This window comes from Seriola aureovittata, chromosome 2 (genome assembly GCF_021018895.1).
Source record: "Seriola aureovittata isolate HTS-2021-v1 ecotype China chromosome 2, ASM2101889v1, whole genome shotgun sequence".
NCBI lineage: Eukaryota > Metazoa > Chordata > Actinopteri > Carangiformes > Carangidae > Seriola > Seriola aureovittata.
The window spans coordinates 3,363,229-3,380,466 of NC_079365.1; the positions used below are offsets into that span (position 1 = coordinate 3,363,229).

A 17,238-nucleotide genomic window follows, 5' to 3' on the forward strand; every position below is an offset into this window, starting at 1 on the left:
GCTAAGGAGTTTGCTAACTGACCATTAGCATACTTGGGTTGGAGAGCTTTAGAATCATTTTTTATTGAACAAATGGGACTGAATGAAAGCAGTTTGGGGATTTATAATTAAGCAATATCATCCATGAGGAAGTGATGTTGCGGCCTCGTACCTACGACCGAATCACAGCCGTGCTGATGTTCATTACAACATCATGACCTTGAGTGTGATACTACTATTATACAACAGTTCTACAAGCATCATATCAGTTAAATAAGCAACAACAGATTATGAGTTGTTTGTTTATATCATCATTTATTGGGCTAATCCTGTATTGTTTATATTCATGTTAACGAAGTCGCAGGTTCTCCTTCTCTGCTGTTGTTGGTGCATTGGAGCATGTCTTGGCACATTATCGCCATCTGTTGATCAGCGGAAGAGCACGACACCATTGGTAGGACTGTATAGTATGTATGTATCTATGTCCTTGTGCATGTGAATGAAATAAACAAACTATAGACACATGCTCACAAAAAAACGTTCCATAGCACTACTACAGGTCTAAAACTTTATCTTTAACAATTTCCCCTCAGGTTGGACCTGTGCGATGAACCACCTGTAAGATAGGCAAGAAAATGATCTGAAAATTCAACAGTAGGATGCATCAGTGAAGCTCAACGACGCAGGGACTTTACTTAGATATTTTCTTACTGAGTCACTGTGGTACAAGTGTTGGATTGTCATTACATCATATGGGGTAGGGCTTTAGGAACACCCATATGGGACGAGCAGCACTCAATGGAAAATTCAGAGAAATGCTGAACTACATAACAGCAGCAGCAGCAGCTTTATTAACTACAGTTTTCCAAATATACCATACTTTAAGCACGGGCAGTAAAATCAATGAAAAAAAAAAAAAAAACTGACCTTTTTTTTGTTACAGGATTTATTCAATGTCATTATGAATGCATAGACGTAATTTCCAATGTCAGCACAAACCACAAACACACCAAAAAAAAATATACAGTACAGCTTTGAAGACTTGAGTGTTATTTTTGGCACGAAACATTCAATCAACTCAAATGGCTAAAACGCTGGCTGACACAGAAAGGAGCTGATGAGCTGGAATCTGGGATAGCATCGGGTATTAAGGAAGCCTGCATACAGTAAGTGATATATTCTGAGTCCTAATTAAAGGTAGACTGCTCCAAACCTTTCAGCCGCATTCAAAAGCAGCACACCAGATCAAAGGCTTTGGCTAATTAGCACTGACACCGCTAATATGGCCTGCCTCTCACAGTTTCATTATGAATGTGTCCAAACAGCTTCCTGGATAAGCACCGAACACTGCTTTTCATGCTGTTCAAAGATAGGCGTTTTAATCCTTTAAATGATGATGAGTCTGAGCTCCAGTCCTAACTTTTGGAACTTTTTTTGGAACAGTAGAGGGGAGCCAGAGCAGCAGAAGATAATGAATGTGAAAACACATTAGAAAAATCATTACAGCGGCAACTGCCAGCTGTCGCTTCAGGTCCACTCAGCTGCACAACAGAAAAACACATCTCATGTCACGCCAAAGTCCACAGAGGAAGTGGTTTTATTATGAAAAGTACCAGTAACATTAACGTCTCTTCTAATTTGGTCAACGGCTTTGTCTTTGTCGGATTTCTTCTTACCAGTCCTAACACAGGACACAGCAAACTGACGTCTACCTCTCTTTGTCCATGTGTTTGTTCCACACACAACAACACAGGTACTCAGAAGCCAACAGTCCATGTCTCAGTGCACTGTGAAACTTCAAAGTGTGAACACATGCGCAACCATCCCTCCTCCTGCAACTACTGTACTCCCCCAGGTTGTTGCTGTACTTTGGGAAGTCAATTAGCACGGCTAAAGCTGCGCGAGACAAGATCTGAATGTAAAACACACTCATCTATTTAACCTAAATAAAACAAATTGAGATGTCATGGGTTTGGCCTTGTGAGGAATGAAAATCTAGATTTAAGGGATTTAAAGGATGGTTACAATTTATTACAACTTGTATAATATAATTTTGATGATAATTTTTATTGTTTATTGTTGATACTTTGTCCTAAAAGATATTGCTGACATGTGGGAACATGGCAACATTGCTAGAACAAATTCTGATGGGGTGAGAAACACAAGCAGTGGATGAGACATGTCCTACATACATAAGCCACATTATCTAAACCAATTTATTTGTAGTTTCAACCAAGAGTGAAACGATCTGAAATGAGGGGTTAGGGGGTGTGTGTGTGTGTGTGTGTGTGGGGGTGGGGGGGTGGGGTCAGCAGATTCTGTCCTGCTGACGTATTGTCAGTTAACATGGAGGCTGTATCATGTTTTTCACAGACATTGCAGTTATGCTGGATGAATCATTCCCTCATGTCGATTTACAACAGTCAGCAGGGCTGCATCACCATTTCTGGTGAAATGTTCCCAGGTAGCTAGCTATGTAGTCAACAGACTTCCCATTCTTAATCTCACCTACAAAGCTGTCATTATCAGTCTCGTTTCACCGTTAGGAAACAACCGTTAAAGATAAATTCTCAAACTAACCAGTGATGTGGGTGATTCAGGAGTCTGGAACCAGGCTAGGTTTGTTTGAAATCAGGCTGAATATCCGGCCGCTCGTGCTTCTTGCCCTGTCAGACGTGTTTTGGCGATATCGCCACATTCTTGGACGGTTCAGGCCCCGTACCACATGACCACTCTCTCTGTTTGCTCCCGTCTCTCACAGTGATCCATCAACATGCCTTGTGAAGCTTTACAATCGCATGAAGGTGTGATATCAATATTTTATATTATGTGCAAATAAGGAAAAGGTGAACTAAGGCTTTGGTTCATTTAAAACATTATACTGTACAGAAATTCAAACTAGAATGGGCTAGTTAGTCTTATACACCAATATTACACACCTACACAGACGTATTCAGTATTCAGTGTGTGTCTGATGGAGGTTCAACAACTGTATGTGTAAACATCATTTATGGAGCACTGAGTTCTGAAACCAATCAGAAGTAAAAGCCATGAAAAGCTTCAGTGGTCAGGGCTGCTCTTTAGTCACTGAACACTTCTCGGTTTTTGGACTTTGATGTCTGGATGACAGGAGCACACTGCAAAGAGGAACACTGATTTTTTTTAGGAGCTCAGGAATGTGTAGGTGAACTTTCTGTCACCATACACCAGTTAAAGTGCACAGACTCACATGTTTTAGTTTAGAGACCAAACACTTAAGTAGCTGCAGTGAAATCATACCGGGCTCCCTGTAAACATTAACTGGAGATATGAGTGGATTTAAAGCACAGAGTGCATTAAGTACAAAAACCCATCAATGGTTTAACTTGATTAATCAAACACACTCTGATTACAATATTATCTAGATAAAATCAACATTTTAGACTAGAAATGATCAAACAAAATGCTTATGAGGACTAAAGAAGACATTAGGTCCTGTAGGTTAAACACCACTATTAAATTATATTTGATCACAACACTTTTCTCAAGTTGTTATCTTCATTTTTAACCTCCGTTACCATAAAGTGAGATGGAGGATAATTAATATACTGAACATGTATCTGTAAGAACATCACACCTCTGTACCATTTTATGGACTATTAATATATCATATCCTTCACAATGACATTATTACATTTCCTGAGATGAAAGAATACCTCAACAAAATGCAGCCCTGAACATACATAAAACATAAACCCTTCATTCTCCCACGGATTCAAATCTTAATACTCTTTCTGTCGCATGTGAGAGCTTATGTAAATCTGCTGTAGTCAAGAGAGCGCTATTGTTTCAGTACAACTTTTCTCTTTGAATGATTATTCCCTTTCATGAAGTGCCAACTTCACAAAGCTCGTTAACACACACACACACACACACACACACACACACACACACACACACACACACACACACACACAAAATAACAAACATTCCTCACAATATCATTGCTGCTTTCACACAAAGTTAATTCACTGCCATCATATGTCACAGCTGTGGAGGCCACACCTGTGAGTGTTAATGCCCCTCAGACAGCAGTGAATGTTGATCCTGCAGGTCCGGAGCTGCACATCATGCTGGTCACCAGAGATGATGACCCCTCCCCCTCCAGAGCCTCTGCTCCAATCAGGCCCTGCTGGTGTAAGTTGAGAATGGAGTCGGCGATGATGCGGGCTGTTTTTTTCTGGTATCCCCCAGATGTTACCATGAGTATAGGGATGCCCCGTCTCCTTGCAGCCCTGAACACAATCTCATCTCTCTTTACAATGCCCTGGCAAGGAAGAGGAAATACAAGTCGTCAGTTTGTCCACGGCTTCAGACATTGCTGCTAATTTCTGTGATTTCTGTTTAGCTGCTGGCTAACATTTCTATCTACGCTGCCTTGCTCCCCTGAGGAGGGAGGGGAGGCCTGGAAGAGGACTGATTGTTCCTATATCGCCCTGTTCCACTGTGGAGCACTAAGCCTCTCAGGGCGACACATATGGGAGGGACTGAAAAGAAACACACACACCCCCATTTGTCTAGGGATTGAGAGCGGGACGGCTCGTGTCATTTATGGTGGAGCAATTTGTAGCACGAGGGCTGATTTTAAACATTGTTAGACATGGCAGAAACTCACGTTCAGAACGTTAAATACCAATTATTAAAGCTGCAGCAACTTTCTTTTTTCAAGGCCATTTACCAGCGCCAGTGACAAATTAGCTCTGCAACACACATCAGTATTATCTCCACTTCACCTTATGTGCTTTATTGTTTTTGTGGAATTTGCCAGATCACTGGCCGGAAATCTCTGCACACAGAAAGTAATAAATCCAAATTTGGCTCATTCGGATCAGCTCTCAGTATACTTTCATATTTTCTGACAAATTAAATACATGAACTACTCACGTGACCTGACCCAGCTGAGCCTGCCAGTTCTATATTCAGACATCTTTCCTGCCATTACAGCAGAGTACATAAAAATAGTTGATGTTAGCCTTCCTAGAATTTGAAGGAGTAAAGAAGGATGTAGACTAATCTGCAGATGTTCTGCTAAGAATTATCTAATAGGTGCATTGTAACACACAAATGCTACAGATTGGTGTCACTTCCATGGTGCAATGTTCAGGAACCTTTTTACCTAATGCAGTCTAATCCAACAGTCCTGCGATAAATCCTTGACCCTCGTTAAGATTATAATGTTCAGTTTCTGTCGACACAGTTTTAGAGAGGTGCTGACGCAGCAGGTGCAGTACCTGTGGTGATATGGAGAGTCCTCCAAGTGGGTCCCCATCCAAGATGTCTGTCCCTGCATTATAGACAATGATGTCAGGTCGGACCTCATTCAGAGCTCCCTCGGAGTGGAGCTCTACTTTCTGAAGATACTCAGAGTCTTCAGTGCCCCAGTCCAGCTCTACCTTCCTCTTTATGGCTCCTGAAAGACAGAAAAATAACACATTCAAGAGCCACAGCACGAAGCCACGGAACATAGCTGCCACCAATAAAGCAACTGTTATGAAACAGTAGTAGTAATGTTGAGCTCAATCCACAGGCCTCACATACAGACTGGTAATTGCTGCAGTGTTACATGCAACTGAATTTCTTTCAACATGAGCAGGCAAAACAATTTCTGATAACTGAATTCCTATATTTATGAAGTTCAGGTAGTTAATTGAGTTTCTTTTCTACAGAATGCTCAGATATGCAATAGTGCATTTGTGCTTTAATTAATTAGGATGTACATTTCCATAATTAATGCAAATGATGAAAAAGGTTAATTAGGAGAACTTCATGTTTCAAAGTTCAAACAATTAAGCTGCAAAAGCAGGAGCAATGCAAACGCATGTAGAACAGAGTTTTTGGTAGTTTTTCAAGTCTCATCCTGCTAGTTTTATAGACTTGAAGGAAAAAAGTGTCAATAATTGTAAGCTTTGGTGTTAGAAGGTACAACGAAAATACATAACATATGAAGCAGAATTTTTTATCTTAAAAAAGCCAGAGTGTACATTTATTTCACGTTCATTACGGGAGAGGCCAATTATAAAATGTCAAGAATTCAATTAATTGCATAGAAGAAGAGGATGGGGAGCATTTTAAAGGCAGGACTGCGACGTCTCGTCTCCAGAGTTCTGTATAAATTAGGGTAAAATGCTAACATGCGATCCCTGTCAGAACGGCTTTAATGTATTAACATGTTCAATAGTGTTAAAGCCATGATAATGGTGTTGCACAGCCTGGACGTTTTTCTGCTGAGAGCTAATAGAGTGAGTGGTAGTGCTGAGGGAAATCACTAAATAATTGAAATGGCACTGAGTGACATCTAGGGGCTGGAACTGGAGGAGGCTGCCCGCTCTGTTCCAACCTCAACCGCCAACAAGGCATCAGGGGAACAGAGAGCTTATTTTGTCACCAGATGCATCACACTTAAGCACACAAGTTCACGAGAAGCAGAAGAACCCGTCTAAAGATATTAATTAATTGAATTACTATGATATTTAAGTTAAAAAAAAAAAAAAGGTTGAGAAGAAAATGCTTTCACTCACTTTTTGCGTATCCATCCCCAGGATATATGTAGCGATTATACATATCCATGATGAACACTCGCCTGTCATCCATGAAGTCGCGTTCGTGTCCATTTCCCTGTAACACAGCGGAGCCACATCTTTCATTCAGCACTTTGATGCTGTCCTTGCCTTTTTTTGCAGCATTTCTTAACTGTGCCATGGTCTACACAGGTGTCACACGACACATTAGTTCACCTGAGATGCACTGCGCTGACTGACAGCTCCAGATGAGGGATAAATAGTCTTGTCATCTGTAGGCATTAAATGTTAAAATACTTAATAAAAAAGTCATGGCTACTTCATCACTTTTCATTTCCTTCCCTCAATTTGTCACCCGATGTGTCTGGCTGCGGTCAGGAGGAGATTAGGCATTGTGCCAAGCCTGGTATTACTGAATGGAAAGGAGGATGTATGGGACAAGCCAGGCAATTTGGTGTCAGCTGAACATCATGCCTAAGTGAGTGTATAATCCATTGGTGAATGCTATGCAAGCAAAAAAAAAAAAAATCTAATGTTTTCTAATGTGTGGCTGGTTCCACTTCACATGTGAGGTGTTAGAGTTGTCATGATACTAAAATGATGACTTTGATATGATACCTAAACATCCTAAACATCTCAATACTGAAACTGAAATGATACTAAGAGCCTGTTCTAATTAACTTTTCATTCATTTCTAAATCTAATTTAAGTAAATAGAACACACACTCAGCAGAGCACAGATCTTTACAGAGGTGGTGTATTGAGTCATTTGTACTTTAGTGCACTACTGTAGTGTGTGGGCAAACAATCCTGGGTTGGAACTTCATCACCATGACGTGCCAGATTTACAGATAATGTCTTATTTTCACGCCCATTAAAATTGATGAAGTGTTTTCTTGTTTGTTTGTTTTTTCATGCATGTAGGTGTGTTTTTTAGACAATGAATTAGTACATTTATAACATTAATAATTGGATTATTGTAAATAATTGGATCAAAGCCATAGTGTCATCATCATATCATTATACATGATATCATGCATTAATGTCAGATTTCTTTGATAGTTAACTTTAAATTGTCAACCATATACCACTTATTTAACAGCATCTAATAAGAGTCAATACACCTCCTTGGTGGAGGTCACTTTCTCATAATAGAAATGATTCTTGACAAAAATGTAAATGACACGATTATCATTACCAGTACTGACTGAGTATACATGTAAACTGATCATCAATAACTGATGGTACTGATCTGCATACTTGGCTATCACAGAGTAGCTCACAATGTGATACTGTCACAATACGTTGCCCATGACAACAACGGTATCACGATACAGTAATTCTGCCATACTCTATACATTGCTAATCATCTATGATACATCACACTATCTTTGTAACTGAAGAACAAAACATTCCCTAAAAAGGCAAAAATCAGGAGTCATGTATTCGTTCACTGCCTTGTGGTGTCAGAGATGAAAAGATGTACAACAACGTGCAGAGTCTAAGATTAGCTTCGTTTAACACACACACACATACACTGACTACATCTTATCCATGACCACGTGTGCCGTCATTCCAATGAAAAATATCCAGAAACCGGCAAAAGGCTGAGCTGTGAGAAAGCATTCAAGATTCAACTGTGCTTCATAAAATCTTTTCAATCTGTGTAAATTAAGTTTAAAGTTTTAGTTTACTACAAAAAACACACATTTAGGTGTTTTAAACCAAAGTCGGCCCAGACCTTCAACTTGAAAGATTACGATGCCTCTCTGATTTGTTTTCACTTCTTTCCACGGTGTCCGCCATATTCCCCCTGTGAGTTTCTTCTTCTTCAGTGCGAATCATTTGATAAGCACGAGGAGCGGGGACTGTCATAACGCATACGGTAAAGTATCGCAGCCGGAAGTAATACAGTGTATTTGTGCATCAATACTTTGTACCACCCCCTACTTGGGAACATTTTAGCAGCTTGCAAGCAATCGTAAAGTTAATGTTGCTAGTGTGAATGTTTGCATGTAGAAATGTTTGCCATGTAAGTTAGTTTCAAAGATAAAGACAAAGTAAACAGCTGGCACCGTCCTTGATCGCCTCGTTAAATCAAACCTGTACAACTTATATTTCAGGACATGGGTATGATGTCATTTTGTCATCTATCACATTCACTAACTTGCCACTCTTTAAATTAGCAGTCTTGCGATAAACTGGTATTGATGAACTGTGATATTCTAAAAATGAAATATTGAAATCGTGTTAATAACAGACCTATGATAATATCGTGATGGCAGATGTCAGACCTTGTGGATCTTTTCTTTATCAGTTCATATTGTTGCCTTTTCACTTCACATTAAGTCAGGGGTGGGTGATATATCCAATATACTGGATGTATCGCAGTTTGTTTCACGTGGGCTGTAGTAAATGACAATATCATCATAAAATGTCAAGTAATTGTTTTAAGATTCTGGCATGAAGTTCTCTCTGGCGTTTCACTCCTCTCGCTATCTCCCTCTCACAGACACACTCCCCCTCCTGTCCATAACGCTCTCCGCATGTGTGACGTAGGTGAGGAGGTGTGTGTGTCTGTATCTGGAGCAGAGGGAAATGAAAAGTGAAAAATAAAAGTGAAGCGCCAAAGCGAGTTTATCCGTGGTTAGAAACGTAAACTGTAGATAGAGGCAGTCGAACTGGTTCAGAAAAGAAACGGTATTGGAACACAACGTGCGCCTTTATTTAAAGAGAGTGCACTGGTAAAACACTGCCCTTCCCCCCCTGTTAAATTATCAACATAATACAATTATGAACAACATTGGGTTTCTGCTATGACCATCTAGTACATGTGGTCTATTCTGTCTCTCCATGCAGTTACTAAATTGGTTAAAAATATATATAAATAAATATATATATATACTGTATATAGACTGTATATATATAAATACTTTTTTTTTTCATGTCTGTGTCATGTTCATATCAGTATTCATATAAGAAGTCCAGACATTGAAACTATAGGCTACTGAAAGGTGTCAGTTATATATAATGTTGCTGGTATCATATCAGTATGACTATCAACAAATGTCTCCCTGTCTATTTATTGCTGGTTGCTGCTGGTCACAAGTGAAAAACAGGCCAGATACCAAATCTCTAGATCAGTGGTTTCCAACCTTTTCCAACTCACGGCCCACTTGAAAATGTCGAAAATGTTGGCAGCCCACATGCGACCCCAAAACAAGAGGAGGCCAAATGGCCTAATGGGTTCTCAGGTCACTTTTTAATGTAATAATAACGGGCAAACACGCCGCACAAAGCAGGGGAAACATGTCGAAAGCTCCACAGTCAATAACACAACATCTGAAACATGTCACTTTCAGTATTATAAAGTTTTCAAGGAGCTGTCCATCAGCACTACATTAAACGGGCTGTCTGCAATAGGCTGATTAACGAATCAATTATTACGAATTATATAACGGTATCATTCAACAAATGAGAAATAAATCGACAGGCCTATAAACACACACATATGCTGTAAATTCAGCACGGGCATAGCCAGAGCAAACTTAAATACAAGCAACAGCCATTATTGCAAAGAAACAAAATGAAAACATTGCACTCTTACTTGTGGCTTTTTATAAAACTGCCAACAATATGAAGACTGCATGGTTTTCAAAACAACAGTCCATTGTGGATTTCCCTCCCACTCCCCACATAGAAAGACAGTATGTGTTTGTGTTTTTGTGCTATATGCAGCATCCACTGCTGGCTCATACAGGGGCTTCCGTTCCCGACACGTATCCACAGCTGATTCATTACAAATGACTACATGGCCTACAAACAGACTGAAATTCAATGTGACTATACAGTAAATTCAGCCTGTAGGCATAACCAGAAGAAAAATATTTCAATAAGTAAAGCAACAATTGCAACAAAACAAATTAAAACATTGCCATCGTACTTATTGATAATTATAGAGCTGCAGTGGATGGGTTCAACAATAGGTCAACATTATGTTGACTCACCTAATGAAACGGCTAATGTTGCATAGCGGCCACCGAATGCTTGATGTCTGGCAGAATGGAAGATCTCGCTCAACATTCAGTTTATTTCTATATTTAGTTTTTAATGCCACAAGCGCAGAACATCCCGTCTCACAGAGGTATTTTTTCTGGAAATCTCACATCTCTGTCGTACAGATCGGGAAACTCAGATGCAACATGAAGCCAGATGTTTGTCATGTACTTCTGTGAGAAAACCAGTTTCAATGCGGCCTCGTAGGAGAGATCCACCTTCTTGCTCTCTCGCGCTCAGGGTTGCGAGGGCCGTGTCACTGTGTCTGGCGAATGGGTTTTCTATCCAACTGTATAAAAACATTCGCTCAGCTAGGTCTTCAAACCTTGTAGGTGCTCTTTGGTCACGGTGATTGGAAGCTGAATCTGTTCCTTTGTCACAATATCTGACAGATTTTCAAACGAGTCATAATTTGAATGGTCGACTCTCTTAACCCGCAGCTCCAGTTTTCTAACGGTCACTTCGACATTATTCTGGACATTGAACATGTTCACTGCTGTTCCCTGGAGGCCGAGGTGAAGTCCATTCAAGTGGCTGAAAATATCGGCCAGGTAACCCGAAGCAGCCAACCACTCAAAATCTCTGAGGCCATGTGCCAGTTCAAACTTTGTGTCCAGGAAAAACACCCGCACCTCATCACGTAACTCAAAAAGGGCGTCAGCTTTTCCTTTTTTGTTTGACGGGGGAGAGGTCACTTGTCTGTTGACCATCTGCCTCTTAAATCTCTTTCCTTTTAATTCTTCCTGTTGCCGTGATATTTTAGCACAATCAGACTGAGAGAGCAAACAAGTAGAAGTGGGGTTCGTCAGCAAATCATTTAAAGCATTTAAAAACAGTTTTGATATTTTCATTTTCTTATAATCATACTTTTTCACCAGAACTGTACTGTTTTGCAAATGACTTGGCGGCCCACCTGCAATACCTGCGCAGCACACCGGAGGGCCGCGCCCCACAGGTTGGGAATCAATGCTGCAGATCACACAAAGCAGCAGTGAAGCATGATGGTGTGTCTCTTTATGCATCCAAGGGTTAAATCATGCATTTATGAAGCTCTATAGAGGAGATTTCAAAATATTGTGATATTACTTATAGACCATATCGCCCAACCCTACATTAAGTGTAATTGTTCTTTTTGTTTGCTTTTCTACAGTCGTGGTTACACACACTCTCTCTCCACCTCCCTACACTCGTATTTCAGTCCAATTCATTTGCCAAAAAAGAGAGAACACATAATGAGAAAAAAGTTAAATGTGATGAATGTGACTGATAGCATTACTGTTTAATAAAACCTTTATACAGCACATCTGCAGTCTATGTAAAGAGTATAGATCACTGTGAGTTTTGCATTAAGCTTCAGTTTGTAATATATAGATAAACCAGCAAACTCATATCACACTGAGGGCTGATACAGGCTTACTTTAGACAATGACTGAATCAACTTGTACGTGAATGCTCTGCTCCCTCTCTGAAAGACAGCCTGAGACTATAAATCAGCTTATATGCTGCCTGAGCTCCTGCTGCCTGCCTGCAGTCTTATTAGTCTTATCCTCTCCACACATACTGTACTGTACAATAAAAGATTGCTTTTCACTGCCATTTGTTAGTGTCAGCCGAAAGTCTTCACTGCAGCCTTCAAACAGGCCTCTCCTTCTGTTCTTAAAAACAGATAAGTCTCCCTTCCCAAGTTCAAACATCTGTATCGAATGATAGCGCCATCTATCACTACTTAACAAAACATAATCAAAAGACAAAAAAGAGAACATTTCTTTTTCATCTATTTTTCTCTAGACATGTACAGTATAGATGGTCATTTATTATCAATGTCAATTTGAACTCAGTGGGAATAACACATTTCTAGACAGACATATTGTGAATACTGAATAAAGAGACAGATAATGTTTGTAGGCTTGACTGACGTATATATAGATATTCACTAGAGCTGCCTCTGAAACATTGCACTTTTGTGTATCTGTGTCACCGCGGGATAAAACGAAAACATTCTCCGTCCATAAAATCACATCTGAAAACACACATACATGATCATTCACGTACAGTGGGCGTGTGCGAGCCGCTGTAAACAGGAAGCTGATCGTCAACGCTGCAGTTGTTTAGTTGCAAACTTTACTCTGAACGAGGAACAGCAGGGACAGCTGCCGCGTTAAAATGCAGAAGTTAACTGAGCAGCTGCTAGCAAAAACAACAAGGTCAGTAATGCTTCGTTATCCATGTTGCTTTCACCTCTGGTAGTAGTAGGCTGATGAGACCCAATCAGGGAGCGACCGTGGGACTCTGCGTCATAGTTTCCAAAGGTCTCCATTTTTCTAGACTACAACATGACACACAAGTTGTCAGCAGTGTTTCCAGAAGTCTCTGCTTTAGGCGCCCTCGAAAACTCTGGAGTAGTGTGGACGCCAGGAGTAAACGTTACAATGTTTAAAACTAAAACACAGTGGTGAGGATGTAGCCTCAAAATCTAACCTATTTGGAAAACTAGATGGACTGGAAAGACGAGAAGAGTGATGGAAATGGAGGGTGGCTTGATGCAAAGCAATGGTGTGGTGAATTGCAGAAGCATTAGTAATATTATTAAGAACTACTAAGTATCTATAAATCTATGGACATGTAAAAGCAGGAACTACAAGCACATGGCAAACCAAAATAGAGACCATTGTGCACCAAAATACCAAAATATTAGTAAAATAGTTAAAAACTTTTGTTAATCCAATTCCATGATCATTTTTGAGGCTATAATTCGTGAGTGTTTCTAATATGTTACATTATTCCATTTATTAAGCATGGTGGTGGTGAGCGTGGTCGTATATACAGACTGATGATACAGACAGCTCAACAATGATCCTGTTCATCCCCTTTTTAAAGAATTCAGAAAACTGCCGTCGGGAAGAGAGGAACGTTTACACAAAATCCTTTATACCAAATAACTTTGTTGAACTCGTAAGCATCATTCACACTAGAATCATGTCCGGTTTTGTTGTCTTTACTGTGCATGTGGTGCCATTTTATTATTGTATTTATAGTTTGTGAGTTACAATGATGTGTTTTAACCAGGCGGTGAAGCCAAAGGCAAAGTTCCACATCCGTGGACAATAAAGACTTTTATTATTATTATTAACAACAATCTACCAAAGTAAGCACTTGTGCCCTCTGTGGAACTACCAGCAGTCATTATGATTCTCATTTATTTTGTCACTGATCCACAAGTAAAATAAAAAAAATAATAATAATGTGGACAAAATATTAGAAACACTTTCTTATATAATACAGTTCACTACATCAACACCACCTCATAATGTTCCACAGAGGTGAGTCAACACACAAACAGTTAAAGTAGTAGTGGTGTTTATATAGTTCACCCAGTGTCAATGGACAGGTCAGCTATCATTGTCTCTCTTTATTTAGTGAGGTGCTACATATATCAGTGGAGGGTCTATAAAAATGCATTGGACTTATAAAAAGCTTGTGAGAGAACCTTATCACATGCACACAGCTCACAGTGTATATACGGCTCCTATGGTTGTATATATGGCTTCGCATCAGGCCTCCAGTCGAGCTCGTTATAAACCAAACCTAAAATTGATCACTACGGTTTTGTTGTTGAAAAGTAACTCAGCCGTCGAGGTCGTAACCTCAATTTATGTGAGAATAAGAGCACTTTAAGTGTCGTGTTTCAGGGTCGTAATTAGGATTTTACTGCATATCCCTAATATTTTCCCTCTGTCCAATTAACTGCTGAGAGGGCCACTTCAGGCCAGTATCCATGCCCTCATGCAGATTTGCTCTTTTGTTCTTCTTCATGAATTATTTACTCCGCATCTGTATTGATCCCCTTCTTGTCAATAGGTAAAGGCACATCATGACCAATGAGCCATAGCTCAAAATGAATAAAGCTCTATTTCTGGAATACAGCCATAGACCTCGGGAACCTTGAGACGTCATCAATGTTAATACAGTTCTCAGGGCTAATTGGTGCTGGATACAAGTCATCATGTCGAAAACACAAGGTAAGACTAAAATATGATAATCAGACTTCCAAAAATGTTGAGTCATAGTTATCTACAGCTGGGGAGAGCTCAGTCCATCAACAGTGACCTGATTAACAAGATACGCAGCAAAAAGGAAGCTGTGACTTGGGCAAGATACTGAACCCCAAATTGCCTCTGACAGCTGCTCCATCAGTGTAGATAAGTTAATGTCACTGTGTTCTTTAAACTAACTTTTGGGGAACTTTATATAAGGCAGCTTTATTCGTAATTTATGAGCATGATAAGTTCGTTGATTATACTGTGGTATCATTAATCCTGATGATAACTGCTGCTGTGCCGAACGCATGCTGTCTCTGTTTTGCTAGCAAGCATGGTCGGTAGAATTTGGCTAGCCAAAAATGCAAGCCTGGTGCAAATATGGGCTAATGGCCAGATCTGATCATTTGAGGGATTTGCACAACAGATCTGTGTGCATGTGATTAACTCCTGATAACAACCTGAACAACTCCAGTGGGGAGCTCTTTCCTCCCCCAAACAATCGTTATTATATCGTCCTTTATTGGTCGACCTCTAGCTTATAACGTCTATATAATAAATATACGATGATCTCAGGGGAAGAGGCTTTGTGCTGCACCACTACAGGCCTTCTCCTGCAACCACTCATCCGTCCTTCAAATCCTGCGTCTAGTTGTCACTCTGCAAAAACAGGCTTCTGAACAAGGAACAGGTTTAAGATTATTGCGTTGTTGTAGCATAATTTGCTAATAACAACCAGCAACATGTATTATATTTCTTTTTTTTTTTTGTGGACTGAATTCACAAACTACAACTACAGTTAGAAGCCACAACATAGCTCTAAGTGAACTCCTTACTTGTGAGCTGCTGGTAGTTGAGAAAGAGTTTCCATGGTGAATACAGGAATGAAAAATAGTATAGTGACTTTATTCCAGTCACAAAAAGGACAGAAATGACATTCTAAGATCCTGAACCAGCAGCAATGAGGCTGAAACACTTGAATTTGTAGCTCAGACTGAATTAAACACAACACAACTCTTTTTGTTTTTGCCAAATAGAAAAACATTGATTTATATTGCTGCATTGGAGATTTTTTATTTTAAACCTTTAGTATATTCTCACAATAATTAAATGGATACACAAAGAATATGGGAAATAGTCAAATTGGACAACTGACTGTTCAAATCAAATGTGTTACTACTGTAAACATGAGAAAGAGCATGCTAAATGACAGTTTTCTGTTGTCAGGTCAGGTAAGGCTGTGTCCAACTGCAAACCACTGCACACTGACTGATTCTGTACTAGCTCAGCTGATGTCATTAAGTTCAATGAATATTATTTTTAAGAGGTGATGAATCTACAAGTCACATAAAAAATGAATAATATAGCAAAATTGGTACTGCAGCACATTTACAGCACAGTTTGAAAGAGGAATAATGTGTTTAGAATCATATCAAATGAAAAGATATTTCGAACACACACATCACTGTGTCAACAAGCTCAAACAAACAGGTCGCTGACATTACAGTAGATGTCCCAGTGATTCCAATATTACCCAAAGCCCGTATGCACTCACCTGTTTGCCAGGGGGAGATGTTTTTAGATGCACTTCACTAAATATGACAGTAAGGGCCAATTTGACCCACAGGGAGCCTCATTGATTGGTGTTGCTGTAAAAGGGCGGTGTGTGTGTGTGTGTGCTCCTAAGCAGCAATTCACATTGACACAGAAAGAGGTAATGGTATTGGCTCACCTGATGAGCATCCAGATCGATGATGGTAGCCCTGGAGATGCCTTCCACTCTCTCGAACAGGAACTGAGGGATGAATGAGAAAATATTTGCTTTGTCTCTGAAGACAACACAGTTAACACATATCACAGCTCAGATTTTCACTGAGGGATTCCAAAGTAAATCTTTTATTTCTGAGATAGAATTACATTTAAATGGAAACTCAGAAACGTCCACAATAACCTGGTTAAACTGATACTCAACTTTTGAAGAGAGCAGTTTGATCTCTTTCTAACTCTTACGTAGAGTATAACAGGGTACAGCTGCATGGGAGATATTTCAGTAAATCCTTTTTTTGGTTGTGATCTATAAAGGCTTTCCCCCAAATAGAATCCCAAACCAAAAGGCTATAAAATGACTCTGAAATGACTCTTTTATAATTTCAGCCACCAGGTCCAATGAAGCTTAAAGGATAAAACAGGTGTTAGTGTATATATTTCCTATTATGTGAATGATTGCTTTATTTCCAGTGTTTTTTTTTTCCTACTCTTTTAATTGTCTCCCTCGCCCTGATTTCACCTGTTCCTAATTACCCTTGCCTCCCTTGTGTGTTAAAGTTTTTGTCTTCCCCTCAGTCTTTATCAGTTCATCTGATCTATTCCAGCTTGTATTACTAGTTCAGTTCTCAGGTGTTTCCTGGTTGGATTACCTTGTGTTCCTCTGTAAATTCATGGTTGTGTTTCTCTCATGTTCCTCTAGTGGAACTGTAACATAGACAAGGTTTAAGATCTTGGACTCTGCACTAAAAAAGATCAGGGTAAGAATGAATGTGCTGCATCTAGTGTAAAGCACTTTGCTCTCTATTCGTTTCTCTTTTTTCTCCTTCTTCTGTTTGATTCTG

General features: G+C 39.7%; 1 protein-coding gene across 1 annotated transcript in view; it reads right to left on the reverse strand.

The window, feature by feature from the left end:
- Positions 1 to 858: 858 nt before the first annotated feature.
- The window catches only part of hdac11 (histone deacetylase 11), a 33,292-nt gene continuing 16,912 nt past the window's right edge, over positions 859 to 17,238 (reverse strand). Inside the window, exons 9-12 of the mRNA XM_056401629.1 lie at positions 16,362 to 16,424; positions 6,537 to 6,633; positions 5,250 to 5,428; positions 859 to 4,285 (exon numbers count right to left, since the gene is read on the reverse strand). Coding sequence (XP_056257604.1) covers positions 4,043 to 4,285; positions 5,250 to 5,428; positions 6,537 to 6,633; positions 16,362 to 16,424 — 582 coding nt within the window. The 3' untranslated portion in view covers positions 859 to 4,042. The remainder of the gene's footprint in view (positions 4,286 to 5,249; positions 5,429 to 6,536; positions 6,634 to 16,361; positions 16,425 to 17,238) is intronic.